The sequence below is a fragment of the Macrobrachium nipponense genome, chromosome 4, assembly GCF_015104395.2.
Source record: "Macrobrachium nipponense isolate FS-2020 chromosome 4, ASM1510439v2, whole genome shotgun sequence".
In the NCBI taxonomy this organism is placed as follows: domain Eukaryota; kingdom Metazoa; phylum Arthropoda; class Malacostraca; order Decapoda; family Palaemonidae; genus Macrobrachium; species Macrobrachium nipponense.
This window is the reverse complement of record NC_061100.1, coordinates 139,851,071-139,869,160: the sequence shown is the minus strand read 5'-3', so window position 1 is coordinate 139,869,160 and position 18,090 is coordinate 139,851,071. Positions and strand designations below refer to the sequence as shown.

Genomic DNA, 18,090 nt, shown 5'->3' with positions numbered 1-18,090 from the left:
CACTACTGCCATCTATCATCTGGCGCAGAGGCTCCATTGGCTTGAGCATCGGGCACAAAGCTCCCATTAGCACCAGAACATCCATAATTCATCATAAACGCCAGAATGTCCATGAGTGCTCATAATCTCCAGAACCGTCCATAAGCGCCCAAGTGTCCATTAGCGCCCAAAAGCATCCATAGGCACCCAGGAGTGTACATAAGTGCCCTAAAGTGTCCATGAGCGCCCATGGTCAACATCTAATATGGCTAAATTGAAGATCATACAAGAAGAAAACAACTAAAGACTCCTTTTCTGGACGAATGTGATGCTGGCGAGAAAACACTTGAAAATTATAAAATATATGAAACACCTCATTTTAAAGACTACAAGAACCCTCTAGCAGGATTCTTCCCTGTGGAGAGCTGTACATGAACCAAATAAAGGGTACAGTCAGCACATACATTATTTTCTCTCTTACTACTAGCCATATAATGTTATCCACTTGTTTCCATGCCTGGCTCCTAATACTAGCCATATAATGTTTCCACTTGCTTCCATGCCTGGCTCCCTCGCTTCCTTCCCATTTTTGTCGGGGCTCAAAATGTTAACTGTGTGATATTGAAGTGGAGGAGGTGGCTATTTGTCCCTTGATTCTTCTAGATGAGGGTCCCTGTCAAACTCATGCACCTGGGAGGAGGCAAACTGAAAATCCAAGGGAGGTCGGGGGGTTACGCACGAGTATTGACAGACAGCCATTGGAAGGGCATCTTACTGGATGAGTAATGGAGGCTGCAGCTTTCCGGCCCTATCGAATTTCCTAACCCAGTCCCTGTCATACTCCCCTAAACCTGGGAGAAGGTTCATAGGGGTTTGCCCCCGGCTAGTTAAAAATTTAATCCGTTCCGGCCCTCTAAAAACACTCAAATCAATGATAATAATAATGAAAAAAAAAAAACCCATGTTTTTAACCCTTTAACGACGATTGGACGTATTAAACGTTGATATAAATTGTCTGTTGGGTGGCGATTGGACGTATGGTACGTCGATATAAAAAAGTTTTTTTTAAATTCGCAGAAAAATAGTTATAGGCCTACTTGGCAAAAACTTTTGAATCACGCGCCTTGGTTGATGCTGGGAGCTCACGGATCAAGGTGTTGTTTTGTTTACAATCGTTACCCAGGCGCGCAAGCGCGAATTTCTTTCTTGCACTAAAAAGTATCGGTGACATATCTCAGAAATTATTTTGTCACTTTGACAAGAACGTATTACACTTATGGATGATTACCTTGAGGCACACTCAAAATTAGGAGAGCAGTTTGTCCTCATATAATTAAAGTTAAGGAAGTCAGAGTAACCTCTTCCCCCTTAACTTATCTTATGTCCATTCTGCCTTTGAACTTCTGGGAATGTAGTCATTATTCGTCTTTTATTAATTTCATTGAAGTTAAAAGTGTTCAGACCATATCTAGTGACTGGCATGGTGTAGAGGAAGGAAGCCAAGGGTGCAATGCACCTGAAGCCCCCACCACTCTCAGTGGATGGGTTGTGGATTTATCTCAGTGTAGGCAACATGATTGTATATTTGTTTTATTTTGGTACTGCACCCAGGGCAAGGGGAGACACCTATCATGCTTTGCTAGCCATTGGAGTACTTCCTTCGTTGCAAAGTTCCCACTAAGTAGGAGGCAACCCCTGACTATACCACCACGCCACTACAGGTTAAGATGAGCACTAACCAGAAGCAGTATCTCAGCAGGTCTCTTAACTGATAAGGAAACGAGAAGCATTGTATTCAATGCTAGCAGCATTTATATTTCAATTTATTGTATATTTTGAAGTAGTATATGTCCGTGCCCCCCACCTCCTTCAATGTGGGAATCAGCTATGTAATTAGTGGGTAAGTTAAATAATTAAAAGTGACATGTTTATGATAAAACAAAGTTTTAATTATACTTACCCAGTAATTACATGATCAGAGATCTCCCTCCTCCCCTCTGATGGACATGAGACATGAACAAAACTGAGTTTACTGCTTATAGTTGTTCCTATTCTCCCGCTAGTTGGCAGGTCTGGTCGCCTACACAATAGTGTTGAGTGTTAACCGTGAAATTTTTAATTCAAGCTGCCGTATAAGTGGAACTTTTAGCTATGTAATTACTGGGTAAGTATAATTAAAACTTTCTTTTATTATAGAAATGTCATTTTACCTTGTAACTCTAGTTTTATGTTCATATAACCTACTTTTAAAGTCAGTTTTAAGTAGTTGAAATTAATTTGCAGTCTAAAACCCAATATTTGGTTTATTTTAAAATTTGTTTTATTCCCTAGGAAATTGGATATGTAAAGAATTTTGTTAAGCAATTTTTGTATGCTTATTATTGAGTAATAGGGCAGATTCTAATTTAAAGACTTAATTTTCCTGTAGTTGAGACCTAACTACAATATATTTATGTTTTCAGTATGGGAAGTGAGCACAGGTCGCTGTCTGAGAAGTTTTGATGTAGAAGGAGCTGTGAAACATGTGTCATGGAACCCAAGCAACAAACTATTTTTGTTAGGTATTGTGTTTGAGAAAAATGTGGTCTTCTTAAACCCAGAAACTTACCTTGTGGACAAAGTGGTTGTTAATCAAACAAACCAGATTTTCAAATATGAACCTGATCAAGGAGACTACATTCGTAAGTATATTAGTGTATTAGTCATTATTTGGGATGAATCTTACCTGCTGTTAAAGATTGCTTACATCTTTGCACCATTAGTTGTGATTGGTATTCAAAATAAGCAAATGAATAACACTTGGTTGACAAGGATAAGACTGTCTGCTATGACCTGTTTCCCACCAGGTGGTGTTGGAATGTTTACATTGCAGTTAAAGTTCTTTCTGCTGTTCCTGTGTGCAAACAGTGCAAATTGGCTGTACTAATTCTGATCATAATATATCTTGACTGATTTTTCCCTGTATGGTATTGTGCTTTTTTTTAGTTTTGCATTATGTCATTAACGGTAAGCCGAGATAAAAGTATTAGGTTCTATATAGGTGATGAGTGTGATTTTTTTCTTGTAATTAATGTAAAGAGTGGTCTGAAGAGAAAATGAGTCATTTTTGTAAGGCATCAAAAGATGTAAGAGGCCTACAGATTTTGTAGACAGAAGGTTCTGGCCATAAGTCTACTCGGTCTATTCCTTCTTCTTATGGTATTGCTCCTCCTCCTTATCTTCTAGCTCGTAGTTTTGATTCCTCCCTATGTGGTTCAGGAGAAATGAATAGGTAAACTTGAGGAGGATTGGAGTTTACTTCTGTTGTCAGTTAGGCACTTGGTTGAGTATATTATGGTAAAAAAGTGGTTCCCCTCCCCCATAGTTATCAACTTTTTGGGTTTCCTTTGCCATGAGAGAAGGTATTGGAACTTTCATCTCTTAGATTGTCTCTTGGACTGCCTTACAGCAGTAGGTCTCCTCTACCAGGGAACCAAGGTGTATCTTGGAACAGGTCTGTGCCCTTTGCTGCCTCTCTCTCAGTTGCCTACCTCAGAGTCAAACTTCTCTGAAAGATTTATTTGGCAGTTGAGCACTCACATCAACCAACTTGTCCTATTATCATCTGGCAAGAATGACAGTGATGTGTTTGGTAATGTTGAGTTATCTGTGGTGTATAGGTATAGTATTCCAGCTCGGTAGTTTCTGAACCATTTGTCAGTAGTTCAGTTGTTTAGTCATTAACTTGCCCTGTAGCATCACTTATTTCCTGTTTCTAACATTAATCCTCCACATCTTACTGTCCCCCCCTCTATTGCCTTGAATTCTTCGCCTTTTGACAGCTATACGTATTAGTACCAGCGGCCCTTCCTCTTCCACTGCTTCTGGTGTTGTACAGACAGCACCTGCTGTCACCTCAGCAGGGTCTTATCTTGAAATGAAGCTTTGTTCTCTTTTGGATTTGATGTTGAAGCTGCCAATCTTCTCCCTTACAACCAGTTGTCCCTCCCATATATAGTGAGTTGTGCACTCCTTCCCAACCACCATGGTTCTTGCTTTAGACACTGGATTTCAACCCAATTGAGAGGACTTAGAGTCACTTAGTTTTACCAGACCACTGAGCTGATTAACAGCTTTCCTAGGGCTGCCCAAAAGAATTGGATATTTTTACGTGGCTAGGAACCAATTGGTCACCTAGCAAAGGGACCCACAGCTTATTGTGGGATCCGAACCACACTATATCGAGAGATTAATTTCTATCACCAGAAATAAATTCTTCTGATTCCACGTTGGCTGAGCCGGGAATTGATCTTCGGACCACCAGATTGGCAGTGAAGCGAAAAAACCACTTGAGAGGATTCTCCATCAGTTTTTAATCACATGATAGATTACACTGCTTTGCTTTACCTTCACATTTTTACTGAGGATGAACCTGTTGATTGTCACTCTCTAGTGTCAGCTTCTACCTCAGCTCCAGTGAGTAAGAAGCTTAAGTATCTAATTCTGCTATGGTGTGTTTTGAGGTGATCTTGAAAATGTTATAATTTAGTTCTTGGAATATAACTGCTTCAGTTTCCACTTATGTCAAGTTGTGAAGCTGAGACACAAGTAGAATGCCAGATCTACAATGTCCCTTTCCCGTTCAAGGTGCATGACCCATTAAAGTGGAGAACTCTTGAAACCAGTAAGGTTCTTTGGTGTAAGAGTAAGGTGGTGCGTCTATTAGTTTGGTGTATAGTTTGTTTGAAGCACAAAGTTTTGTGGAACTCACTACTAGCAAGACTAATCATTTATTGTTCTAGGTGAAACAGCAGGTTAGTTCTGAAGGGGCAACAGTTCTTTCTTGATGAAACATTACAGTATTTATCTTGTCTAGTATCAGGTTTCTCTTTTTTTTCACTCTCCTTTAACCCATTGTTCCCTTTTCAATTTTGTAGTCTATTTACTGTAATTGGTTTTACATATAGTAATATAAAGGAAATATCAAGAAAAAAATGAAAAGTAGAGAAAGAAGCAAGAAACTAACAAATTTATTAAAGCATATATTCAAAATAAGATGGAAAGCAGTCAAGGACCAAGTACTCATGGCACATTGCCAGATTTTTTAGGAGTTTTTAAATATACAATCATATACCCTGGATGGTAAATTGCATAGCAGTGGAAAAGCATTAATTACTGCCATGAAGGCATCTTCATATTCCAGGAATACACAATATTAGTAAATAAGAATATATGAGTAATATAGATTAAAAGAAATTATATGTTAAATATATATACGAAGTAGGATACATTAAAAGAAATTATATGTTAAATATATATGCAAAGTAGGATACATTAAAAGAAATTATATGTTAAATAATAACAATAGATACATTATATGCAGATGTGAACAATACTTTTTAAAAATTCTTTGTTTATATTTCTGTACTTATTAAAAATTCTTTGTTTATATTTCTGTACTTACAGTTGACAGGATTATAAGTACAGTTGGTTAATTGTAATTTGATTGTTGCATTATACTAAAGGCATATCCCTCTATTTTTGCCTTTTAATGGGCTTGTTCTTAATATCTTGTTTATTCATTGGTAGCTTATACTTATAAAAATGTGTTTTGTGGGATTTTTCCACAGGGCCTCAACGTGTGATGTCAGCTGTTAAGTGGAGGACTGCCTCTGCTGATGAATGGGCCAAAGGTTACAGAATTATAGTGGAGCATTTCAGATTTGTCAAACAGGTTAGCAATATTTAGTACTATCTTTATGTTTTATAAATTAGTAGTTGTATGACTGAAACTTAAAAGGAGAATTTGTGTTCGTATAAATTGCAAACTATTTCTCTCAGATTTTTGTCTTTTCTGTTCACAGTCATTTGGACTAATTTGTAAATACTATAAACTTCATTATTGATGATTGTTAGCTTATAGTAAAGCAGTTTCAGCATGAGGCTTCCAGTCCATTACTTTGTGCAAGCATTCTAACAATTTTTTATTTATGTACTATATTAGCTCCACTGCAATTTTATAGATATTTTTTATTATTTTGTCAAGAAATTTCTAGGATTTGTCTTTGGAAGTACAATCAATGGGCACAATTCCTTTTTAGTTAGGGAAAGTGGCTGTACAAATTCTGCGGAATGATATGAAGAAAATACTATGCATAGAATGTATCAGATTATGTTGAGAGAATTGCTCATGATAGCAAATGTTAAAGTGAGTTTTGAGTCCTGAAATTATGAGAATAGCTTTTGTGTGTGTGTGTGTGTGTTTGGAGAGAGAGAGAGAGAGAGGAATATCTTGTTAAGGAGGAAGTGTGGGGCTACAGGAGGTAAATATGTTTGTTACTTTTCCAACACAGCAGATAGAAGTGATGCAACATCATTGGAAATAAGTACTGTACTAACAGTGTTGGAACAAGGGTGGGAAAGGGGTAGGGAGGCGTATTGATGTAGGCAAGTAGTAAGGTAAACATGTTTACAGGGAGATAAATACAGGATTTTGAACAAAAATGTTAAGACCTGAAGGAATATAAATGCTATGGAAATAGCAAGGCAAAACAATAAAGTGACATTTTAAAATGGCTAGAAATGACAGCATATAACGGACAAAATAAATAGAATAATAATTATGACTGAAAATAGTTTTAGGAAAGAAGGTAATCATGTTGCTTATTTGTGTACTGCAAACAATCATGGTACACTTATGCTAAGGAAAAGAAATTATATGACAATTCAGTTATGTAAAATAGAACTTGTGTACTCTTTTGTATTATTTATGTACATTGAAGTTATCTATTACAGTAATAGTAATGATTGTGGTAATTACTTGATTGTACAGTATTAAGTCATTCAGAGCCATGAAATTTTGAAGGTTGATGGGAACTATAACTAAAGTTTCATTCGGTGTATATATTATTTAAAATTATACAATTATTTCTAGGAACATGTAATGTTAGGTCAATATTAAAACTGTATCGGACTCTTAATTGCTATTTTGTATGCAATGTATTTTGTAGATGTAGATTGCAGTTTCAAGTTTATCTATCATAGGAATAATTTTTTTATACAGATTGTATGGCACAAACAGGGTGACTATTTTGCAACTGTTATTCCTGAAGGTGATCATCGTTCTGTACTAATGCATCAGCTTAGCCGTTGGAGATCACAGGTTCCTTTCAACAAATGTAAGGGGCGTGTTCAGACAGTTGCTTTCCATCCAAAACTTCCATTTTTATATGTTGTGGTGAGTAGCATCAGAATTCTGCAGTTTCAGTTTTTCAACTAATATGCTGGACAATGTAGATTTGTTCCTACACGATATACAGACCCTCGGAACTTACTTTCAGCATAGGCTGAAATACAGCTGTTAAATTCTTGAACAAGGTGGTTAGGCAGTAACTACTGTCTGGTAGGTGGGTAGGCCCACCTGCCCAGATGTAAACACTCCACTTTGCTTTTGGCCATCTTCTGATGAAGACGTATGTTTGTGAGCTCTTGCTGACTGCCATTAATCACGATTTCCCGATGGGATCTTTCCTTTTTATTTTGAATATATTAATATTGTCTTTGATGATGTTCATATTAATTTACTAATAATTAATATACAAACCCAATTTTGTTCATGAAACTTACCTGTCAGATATATATATAGCTGTATTTTCTGAAGTCCGACAGAATTTTAAAAACTTCCGACACACGCAGTGGTCGGCCAGGTGGTTAGTACCCATTCCCGCCGCTGGGAGGCGGGTATCAGGAACCATTCCCATTTTCTATTCATAATTTTTCTGTCGCCGGTGCTGAAAACACCTGTTTTCAGTACCTCCGTCTTAGGATTTTGGAAACTTCATTGCCGCTAAGTATCCTAATTGTCTTTTGATTTATTTACTTGGATTTGTGGGATTTGTGGCTAGATACGCTATCTTAAATTGATTTGAATTTGATTCATTTTTGCATAAAATATCTGAATCTAGTTAGGCTAGTTTCAGACGGGGTTGTCTGCAAAGATAGGGTGTGGCTACCGAAAGCTTCGGTAGATCCGCACTTGGTATGTACGAGGGGTATGGGTCTTGCGTCTTTGTTGAGATTTGTCATGTAAGGAGTGTGAGACTTTGTCTATTCCGTAAGGAAGACGTATGATTCGTATGTACGCAATTAATCAGTAAACATGTCTAATTCCGTAAGGAAGACGTACGTATGATTCGTATGTACGCAATTAATCAGTAACAAAAGTCAGGGTAGTGAACCTGCTAACCTTCCTGTAGACTTTATTTTACTAACCCTGTAGTATGGCCTACGGGCTATGAATATGTCTACGAGAGGTGCTCGCTCTCCTTCATTGCTGTGAAGTGCTACTTCTGTAATTGTTACTCCTAACCCTGCAGTGTTGCCTTCAGGCCCTAAGCAGTGTCTGTAGAGGAATTGCCCTTTCTCTGATACTCCTTCGATTCGTAACTTAGAATCGAAAGTGCTTGCTTTAGAGAGTAAAAGTGAAGTGCAGAAGTGCAGTGATACCCCTTGTGTAGTGGAGGGTGCGTCAGATCGGCCTCTCGTTCGCCTCTAGGCCGGGACCTCTGCTTGACTCCCAGGACCTGGGGAGGGAGCATGTCGAAAGCCTAAGGAGGGTTACAAGGAACCCTCACCGATCTGGCGTGCCTTCGGGGCAGTTTCTGATGAAAATCCCCAGACTGCCAAAGTGCGTGCGCGTGCACGAATCCTGAAAGATTGCTTCTCGTCCTCCGAAGCGTCCTCCCCGTGCAGGGGTTGGAGCTTTCGGAAGGACTCGCGCCCTCTAAATAGAAGCTTTATAGAAGAAGACGCCCTTCACGTCTCTCTCTCTCTCCTCTCTCTCTCGTTATGCGTTTCAGTGAGAAGTAAGAAGGCGAACGTCGCCTGAACTCGTGTCCGTCTTTCCACCAAGAAATATGTAAAAGAAGTCATAGTAGCAGGAAGCTTTTGAGAGCGGACGCCCAAGCTTTTTTTACTGTCACAATAAGAAGGCGTTCCCTCTCGACTTGGACGGGACGCTCGGATGGACTCCAGGCGCTTCGCGGGTGCATGCCAGCGCGCGCCAGTGGACGCCGCGCGCGCGCCAGTAGACGCCGAGCGCGCGCGCCAGCGGACGCCAGAGCGCGCGCGCCAGTGGACGCCGAGCGCGCTCCAGTGGACGCCGAGCGCGCGCCAGTGGACGCCGAGCGTGCACCAGCGCACGCCAGGTGTGTCGCCTGGCTGAACGTTTCTGTTGAACTCTTCAAGCTCTTGTTTCAGATTTGGGCCTAAAGAATTTTTACCTCTACCTTCGGTGATACCTTCTACCTCACCTGCAAAGAATGTGAAGTAGGCAGTGCTTCGGAGGAAGCTTAAAGTGAACAGACAACTTCTTCTTCGAAACCCAGCAAGACATCGGGTTTCGTGAATTCAAGAGGTCTCTTGTCAATTAATAGTTTCTTCGAGTATTTTAGCAACAAGAAAAACTGAAACTTCCCCGATGATCGTGTAACATGAGACCAGGTTGGGACTGTCAGGCATTCTTTCCTTCCTTCGGGACCTGAATCGCCTTTTTGCTCCTGTCTCCTCCCTTTCTCCTGGCACCAGAAGCTCGAGTCAGGAGTTGATTCGCTGATGACGTTGGGTTGCGTTGAATACACCCCCAAGGTTTGCTTAGATTGAATCGCCCAGGCAGTCCAGACACTCATCCTTCAGTGAAGAATAGTGCCTTATGGTCTTCAGGGTACAGCCTTGCTGTCCTTGATTCGTCTGACTGGTCAACTGGTCGGTCCACCTGACTTAGTACAGACGGACTGACTGTGCATGTCCAGATCGAAGCTTTCAATATGGAACTTAGACGTTAGTCTGAAGTTCTTGATGTCAAAGCATTCGAACCTCTCCTACCTGTTAACTTCTTGCATGTGATCAGGAAGGCCTTCTTCTAACCACCCCTAGATACGACAAAGAGGGTTAGTGAAATTTTAAAGCATCGTCACAAGTTTTGGCTTAGAGAACACAAGGCGGTGTGCTCTCTAAGCCTTCCGTTGTGGCCTAAGAATGGAAACCCGTTTTGTCCTTGGGCCAGGAGCTTGGAAGCAAGGATGGCACAAGTTAGTGGGCAGGAGCCAGAGAGAGTCCTGTGCCCTGTCGCACTCTCAAAGTTTTTATCTACATAAAACTCAAGAAAGTCGAAGTCATTCGGGCAATCTGCAGGTGTTCCGAAAAAAGAACCAGACTTGCCCATATCGAAGAACACCCTGGCTTTAGTGTTAAGGAGTTCTTTCAAAAATGCTCCTTCATTGTGTTTGCACAAAGATTTGAAATCTTTTTATCTGAATGCTCACGAGGTGAGGCCGCGGCCTCGGAAGCATTCCAACAGAGCATGGCACTCAGCAACATCCTGAGTACCATGTTTTAGCGAAGCAACTCTGTGTTCACTTCACACTCCCTGCGAGATGTGAAGATGGCATATGAGATCTGCTGCTCGCTAGGGCCATACGTGTTTCTGCAGACACCAATCGTTGGGGGCAAGAAGTACCAACTCATCCTATCCTGTAGAAAATTGGTTAGGAGCTGTTAATTTAGTTGTTAAGTCGCCGACAACGGCGACTTCTTAACTCTTAAGCCTTAGTTAACACACCTTAACTTTGGCTAGGTTGGTCAGGTGGTGATATATATATTTATATATATATATTTATTTTACTTCTTAGCCCTCATGGTATGGTCAATATGGTCTAGTCACATTGTGGTCGCGCCCCCCACCGTTGACAGATCATCTGGAGTGCACCAGCTTTATAGGTCCTCTACCTCGCTGGCAACTCTTATGTAAAGCAGAAGCAGACTGGGTGACAGTAATCACGAAGTTAGCTATGCTAACAGGTGGAACCAAGATGTAAATCATCTGCATGCATTTGTTTCCCAAAATCCTTCTATTCTGTCCCTTCCCACCTCCAAAGGTGGGATTCAGCTATATATATATCTGACAGGTAAGTTTCATGAACAAAATGATATTGTTATGATACAATAAAGTTTGTTCATACTTACCTGGCAGATATATATAATCAAGTACCCACCCACCTCCCCTCAGGGGACAGTGGAAATAAAAATTATGAATAGAAAATGGGAATGGTTCCTGATACCCGCCTCCCAGCGGCGGGAATGGGCACTAACCACCTGGCCGACCACTGCGTGTGTCGGAAGTTTTTAAAATTCTGTCGGACTTCAGAAAATACAGCTATATATATCTCAGCCAGGTAAGTATGAACAAACTTTATTGTATCATAACAATATCATTTTTGTGATAGCCTTGCTAGCCGCCTTTCTACATTGTGTTAAGGGGGCTGGCCGGAACCCTTATATATTGGGGTATAGGGCAAAAAATGCAGTCATGAAAAAAATTCATGTAGCTTTGTTTGGCAGTGGAGAATACGTATATGAAATATTTCTTCAAAATTCCTCTTACTTTCGTAGTTACAGGGTAATTAGTAAATGTATCTCAATAAGCCTAAAACATTGATCCATACAAGAAAATGCAATATTTCTTCTGTTATTGTAAATTTTTATAATTATTGTCAAAAAAATTTTGAGCAAAGGCATCTATAGAGATTCCATGAGGCAGCAGGAGGCAACTTAGTCAGTTTACGGCTTCCAGTGCGAGGAGAAACCTCTTGTAGTGTACACGTTCGAGTTTCACCTCTGACATTCGCTTGCTTTTACATATGTTTATCTTTGATTCAGCAAGAATTTCATCATGCCAAAGAGGAAAAGACTTATCAAAACATCTTGCTAACATACAGACAAAGAAAATTAGCTCTAATATGATTCCAGAATGTCATAATATACGCGATATTAGCGTAGTTAGTGAAGAGAGAGAGAGAGGGAGGGGTGCGTAGTTAGGAACACCCCCATCTTGCCCTATGCACACGTCGTGCAGTACCCCAGGCTACAGTCGTTGAGCAAAGGGATCTTCATTTATGATAAATAACATATTTTTGGTTTATTAATACTCAAAAAGGAAACGAAATTCATAATATTCATGATTTAATAAACATTGTCTTTGTAAAAAGAGAGCACACGTTCGAGTTTCACCTCTGACATTCTCTTGCTTGTACGTTTGTTTATCTTTATTTCGGCAAGAATTTCATCATGTCAAAAGAGTAAAATACAAGGAAAACATCTCGCCGACTTACAGAAGAAAAAAATTCGCTGAAATAAGCCTGACGCAGTGCCCCAGGCTACGATATATGAGCAAAGGGATCATCATTTATGATAAAATTATGAGAAATAACATAGTTTTGGTTTATTAATACCCAAAACAGAAATATCCATTCATAATAATCATTATTTATTAACATTGTCTTTATAAAAATCCTAAGGAAAACTTTGAACGTGCATACTATCTCAAAACTATACTTATTTAACTTCAAAATCTATCTTCTCACTTAGTTTTAAAGCTATAGCACTGAAATTTGGTATATAACTCAGAAAGACATTATAGAACAATCAAATGAAGCCCCTTTTTCCAATTTCTGTTTTATCTTTTTTATTATAATTTGTTTTCCTGATTTATAGGGTTTATTTTTTTACCATAATGAAAAATTCATATCTAGCAAAAAAATTACTTTTAGAAAAAAAATCATTGGATTGGAGGTCTACATCAGGTCTATATATGGTAGTAATCTCAGGTCGTAATATTAAATATCAAGGGAGGAGATGGAATTGAAAAATGCTTATTTTCGGGATAAATCGCCCTGGCGTCACAAAACTGAACAGCCCCCTTAAGGGTTGGTGGCAAGGGGGTAAATACACCCTTATTACATAGTTTCACCCTTTACCGCCAAGGTGAGACAGTGTATTCATTTGGTATTCACGCTTACGCTTTCCAAATTACCGAGGGGATGTTTGGAGGTTTGTCCTTTATTTTTCTTCTGGTATTTACTCGTAACCTCTTTGGTCCTTTCACTCGTTTATTGGATGAAGAGAGAGTGGGGGTGGGGGTGTGTGCTGTTGGTGTTTGAGGGATCTCCTCTCATTTTGGAGGGCAGTGCCCGTGGAAGTGAGAGGAGTATCCTTATTGTTTGCTTTTAATCATTTCCTTTCTTTTACTGGCTAACAGTGGTGATAGTTGATTACAGCAGTAGATGGTTGGATATCTTCGTGTTGGCTATATCCTAACCTCGGATTTGTATCTATAACTCGTAGCATGCTGTGATACTGGTCCTCAAGTGTGTACTTTTCTACTACTGGAAATTATATTAATTTGCCGCTGTTATCCTGGAGTTTCGGCCCTGGACAACGCCTTCGTGGCTGCCTTGTGATTATTGACTCTACTTTTGCCAGTAAATGTGCCTCATCCTGTACAAGAAGTCTTGCAGAATTTGGAGAGGAAGAGAGCTTGTCAAGTGTCGTCTTCTTCCTCTTCATAATCATCATATTTTTCTTCAACCTCATCCCCTTCGACTTCTAAGGCTCCCTGCTGAAGAAGGAGAAGGTACAGGCGGCCCATGGTTAACGGCACAATCGCTCAGCAGCGAATCGGTTTTGTAGCTGTCGTCAAAAATATTCATTAAAAAAACAATGCATTTCAAGGTATTTTTACGGCACAATTTTTGGTCAACAGTGCCATTAGCGCCGTTATGTCTAACGAGTACAGTGGTCCCCCTGTATTCGCGGGGGATGCGTACCAGACCCCCCACATGAATAGTTAGAACTCGCGAATGTTTGGAACCCCCTATAAAAATGCTAAAAACAGCCTATTTTGTTAGTTAAAACTCAAAAAAACCATACTTGGTTTTTTACATAGTTTTATCACAAAAAGTGCATTTTATGATGAAATTGATAAAAAAAACAGAAATTTGTGGATATTTCTCATAGAAAAATACCGCGAATGCACAAATTTTCCACGAATAATGCGGGGAAACGTTCCCGAGAAAAATCCGTGAATCCGGAGAACGCGAATACGGGGCCCCCGCTGTAAATACATTTGTAGAAATACTGTTCAGCCCATAAAGGTTATGCAAATGATATTAAAAATTTTATAGAGAGTTATTACATAGGTATTAGGGTAAAATACTATATGCCTCTCTGATGCTGTTCTATGCCGAAAATATAGTTAAATGAGTGCAAATTTAGCTATGGATGTGTTGATTTATAAATGTTCATGCTTTTATGTTTAAAATGTGTATGAAAATGTATTACGTATAAGGTATTTTTATTTCTGCACAGAAATATGATACAAAGGCAGCTTTTGAAATTGCCTTTCACGTTACCAAATACGATGTTTTTTCATGTTCATTCTTGTAAGCCGCTATCTGCCGCTCTTCCAAAAATATAGAGTTAAAAAAAGTGCAGATTTAGTGATCGATTTTATAGATGTTCATGCTTTTATGTTTAAAATGTGTATATGAAAATGTATTACATATAGGGTATTTTTATTTCTGCGCAGAAATATGATACTAAGGCAGCTTTTTTAAACTGCCCTTCACATCATCAAATACGATGTTTTTTCATATTCGTTCTTGTAAGCTGCCACCTGCCGCTCTTCCAAAAATATTGAGTTAAAAAGAGTGCAAATTAAGCGATCGATATGTTGATTTTATAAATATTCATGCGTTTATGTTTAAAATGTGTATGAAAATATATTACGTATAGGGTATTTTTATTTTTGTACATAAATATGATACAAATTAAGGCAGCTTTTTAACTACCTTCCATGTTGTCAGAGGATGTTTTTCATGTTCGTTCTTGTCCGCCACTGTTCCGAAAAATGCATGGTGTTAATTTATTAATTATGCATCTTTTCCATAAATCCATTAAAAAGTTATACATTACATACTTCACTGTATCCAATAATATTGTATGCATTCTCATATTATTGTATTATAAAATACTACAGCAAATCTACGAAAGTATTCCGCAGAGCGGCCAATGTTTTGGTTTCAAATCAGCTGATGGCAAATACGAGTTTGTTATGCCATGTTTCATCATATTTAATGCAATTCTGAGCAAATTTTCTTGCTTCTAGTTAGCATAAACGAATATCTAGACACTTGACTTATATGAGACAAGGTTATTTTTTCTTATACAACGTGTTTTTAGGTGGAAATATGAATTGAATGTCTCGTGATTGTGAACTCATTTCTTTTTTCGTTAACAGATTGCGTTGGCTGCATGTTTATTGCATAAAAAAATGACGTGATTCCGTTCGCAATTTTCCTTTATATCATCAAAATACGAAATTTACGTTATTTATCTTATATCGGCGTGAAACCAACATCAAATGTGTTCTTTCAAGCACAGTAGTTCTGAGTAAAATTATTTTTATCTCAATTTTATCTACGGTTGTGTTTGATGGCATACGTTTACTGGAGTTTTATCCTTGTTGCCGATGCACGATAATAGTCATTAGCAACTTGAACAGTTTTCTCAGCTTCAGTTATAACTAGGTTTAAATTTAATAGTATATTTCCCGATTGATCTTTGATCTATAATGATCTTTGATCTACAGCGGATAAATTTATTACATTAAGTTATCTCATTTCTGTTCTGCACAGCGTCATTTATAACAACTACGGTAATAATGTACTATAGTACGATGATTGAAATACAAGCCAAACGCATGTTGTTATCCAATTCGGTTGTACTTAGAAAAAAAAAAAGTCATTTCTCGTTCGGATGTTCATGACTGTACACGTTTACGCAACGAATATAACGTTAAAACCATACTTTCATAATTCTCTTTTGCTGTTTTTGAACTTATGTAACTAGAAGATGGGATAAAGTTAGGCTATTGTAATTTGGTCTCTCATAAAATTGGATTATCGTAAGACGAATTATCGTAACTTGAACACTACAGCTACCTGTACACTGTACTTATAAAACCTTGTTATATCTTTACATACTCTAGACACCCAAAGGATTAAAGCTTGGCTATTTTTCACTTTACAGTATTTATAATACTGTAATGTACTGTACAGTAAATTCCATAGTACTACTATACTGCATAAATATAATTTTACTTATTGCGCCATCGCGGGATTACGGCGCCGTTTGACTGGTCAGGGCACTGTTAACTGGTCTAGGATTTCGAAAGAAGGTGTGCAGTGGCCGTGGGCTTTAAAATCGCTTAGCATAAAAAATCACTTAGCGTCGGCGGCCAGGAACGGAACCCCTGCTGCTAACTGAGGGCCGCCTGTAGTCTCCTCCCTCCCCCATAAGTCTCGTCACGGGACTTCTAAGGGTCTGTTGGGTCTTCCGCTGGCTCATCAGAACAGGAACCGTCATGCTGTCCCCAGGGACTAGCGTGTTGGGAGCCATAGAAGCGCAAGCTTCGGTTTGCACTTCTGCTGCTAGTCCTAGAGGTTCTTCCCCTAAGACTTTGTTCCATGTTGGGCACTTCGCATGGACCTAGTCGGTGACGCTGAGTCTGCTCACCATCACGAGTCGGGCACAGAGCAGAAAAAGAGTGAATTGCTCAGGTGACTCACACCTTGCCAGTGATCTCTCGGTACCCAGGGTTGTCGTGACGGTCCTGCAGGACCGTGCACACAGTGAGACTGGTAAGGGGTCCCCCATTCAGTCCTCTTGAGAGGTTTCAGCCTCGACGAGGACTGGATGCGTTGGAGGACAGTACCGCCCCTCGCCAGTGAGATGTACACTCAACTCCACCATCACCACATTGACCGCGACTTAATTCTTTTCCTAGTTACACTAGCGGGGCGAGCGAGAGCAGCCAGTCTTCCTCACCTAATCCCTCTCCTTCCTATGGCTACACCAGAAGGGGCAAGGTGAATAGGAGGGATCCTGCAGAATGCTCTCCATAGGATTCAGTATTGGGGACTACGTTCCTGGAAGGATCTTTGGGTCCCACAGGACGTATGTCCATGTCGTTGAGGAAGAATCTTCTGTCAAATCAGGAGACTATGTTCTCTCTGGCTTTTTCTGTCCTTTTGACGGATTTCAATTCGCAGTCCCCTATGGGTTCTGAAGTTTTGGGAGCCTCGAGTGTATATTTTCTTGATTTGTACTCGCATTCCAGTTTTAAATGCTCACATTTAGGACTGGTTTTTATGCCCATTCCTTCTCGATTTCTACAGGAGTCAAAAAGGGGCCCTGGCCCGTTGATCGTTTGACGAAATTCTGGGAATTTCTAGCACTGCGAGTGTTTCGGTCTTCTATGATCTGCAAACACTCGGACGAGGCGAGAATTCCTGATAATTGTTGTTACAATACGTACCTGGGAATCTTACTGAATGCTTGATTTCCTTGGAATTTCTGGCATTCTCTGAGTGTTATGGTTTACTGTAATTTCCAAACGCTCGGGTGAGACAGATATCCCCAGTAACTGTTATTACCAGAATCGGGAGCCTCGCTGAGCCATTAAATTCTTTGGAATTTCTGGCGTTCACGGAGTGATTTGGATTTCTGTGATTTCCAAACACTTGGGCAAGGGCCATTCCTGATAATTATAATAATCGGGAGTCAGGAGTCTTGTTGAGCACCTGAATCCCTTGGTTTCTCTGACGCTTGCTGAGTGCTCGGCTTCATCATATTGCAAAGTACCAGGGCAAGACAAGGATCACCTGATTATTGTCTTACAAGAGTTGGGTTTTCTCGCTGAGCGTGGGAATTCTTACGAATCCTAGCGCTTGCCGAGCACTCGCTATCACAAGTACATGGATAGCGAGACGAGCCTTTACCAGCACAGATGAGTTCGCTCTTCAGTCTGGTTAGGACTTATGCAGAGCTTGGAACTACATGCAACGCCTAGGTGAATGGTCAAGTACCGTCCTAGTGTCATGGACCTTAGGGTCGGAACATGTAGGACAGCAGACACAGAATCCCTCTTTATTCTTCTTGGAGCTTGGCCTCGAAGGAGAACAGTTAATTGGGAAGATGTGCCAGTTCTTTGCTGACGACTAAAACTCATAATTATGTAATGGTAATCTGCTCAGGTCTCACAACTTTGCTCGACCAGACAGCTAACAAAAGAACACACTGCTCTTGATCGGTGCGGTTCCTTGCCATGGGATAGCACCCTCCCTTCCCATGTTGCAGTGAGTTTTTCACGTGGGTCATCGTGTTTGTCTTTGTCATCTGATGCCTCCTAACCTCCCTCTTCAAATGCTTACACGGCCTAAAAAAGAGGAATGCAAT

General features: G+C 39.8%; 1 protein-coding gene across 1 annotated transcript in view; it reads left to right on the top strand.

Annotated features, from left to right (window-relative positions):
* The window catches only part of LOC135211527 (ribosome biogenesis protein bop1-A-like), a 121,492-nt gene that overhangs the window by 86,548 nt on the left and 16,854 nt on the right, over nt 1-18,090 (top strand). The window contains 3 exon segments of the mRNA XM_064244830.1: nt 2,442-2,660; nt 5,589-5,692; nt 7,022-7,195. Coding sequence (XP_064100900.1) covers nt 2,442-2,660; nt 5,589-5,692; nt 7,022-7,195 — 497 coding nt within the window.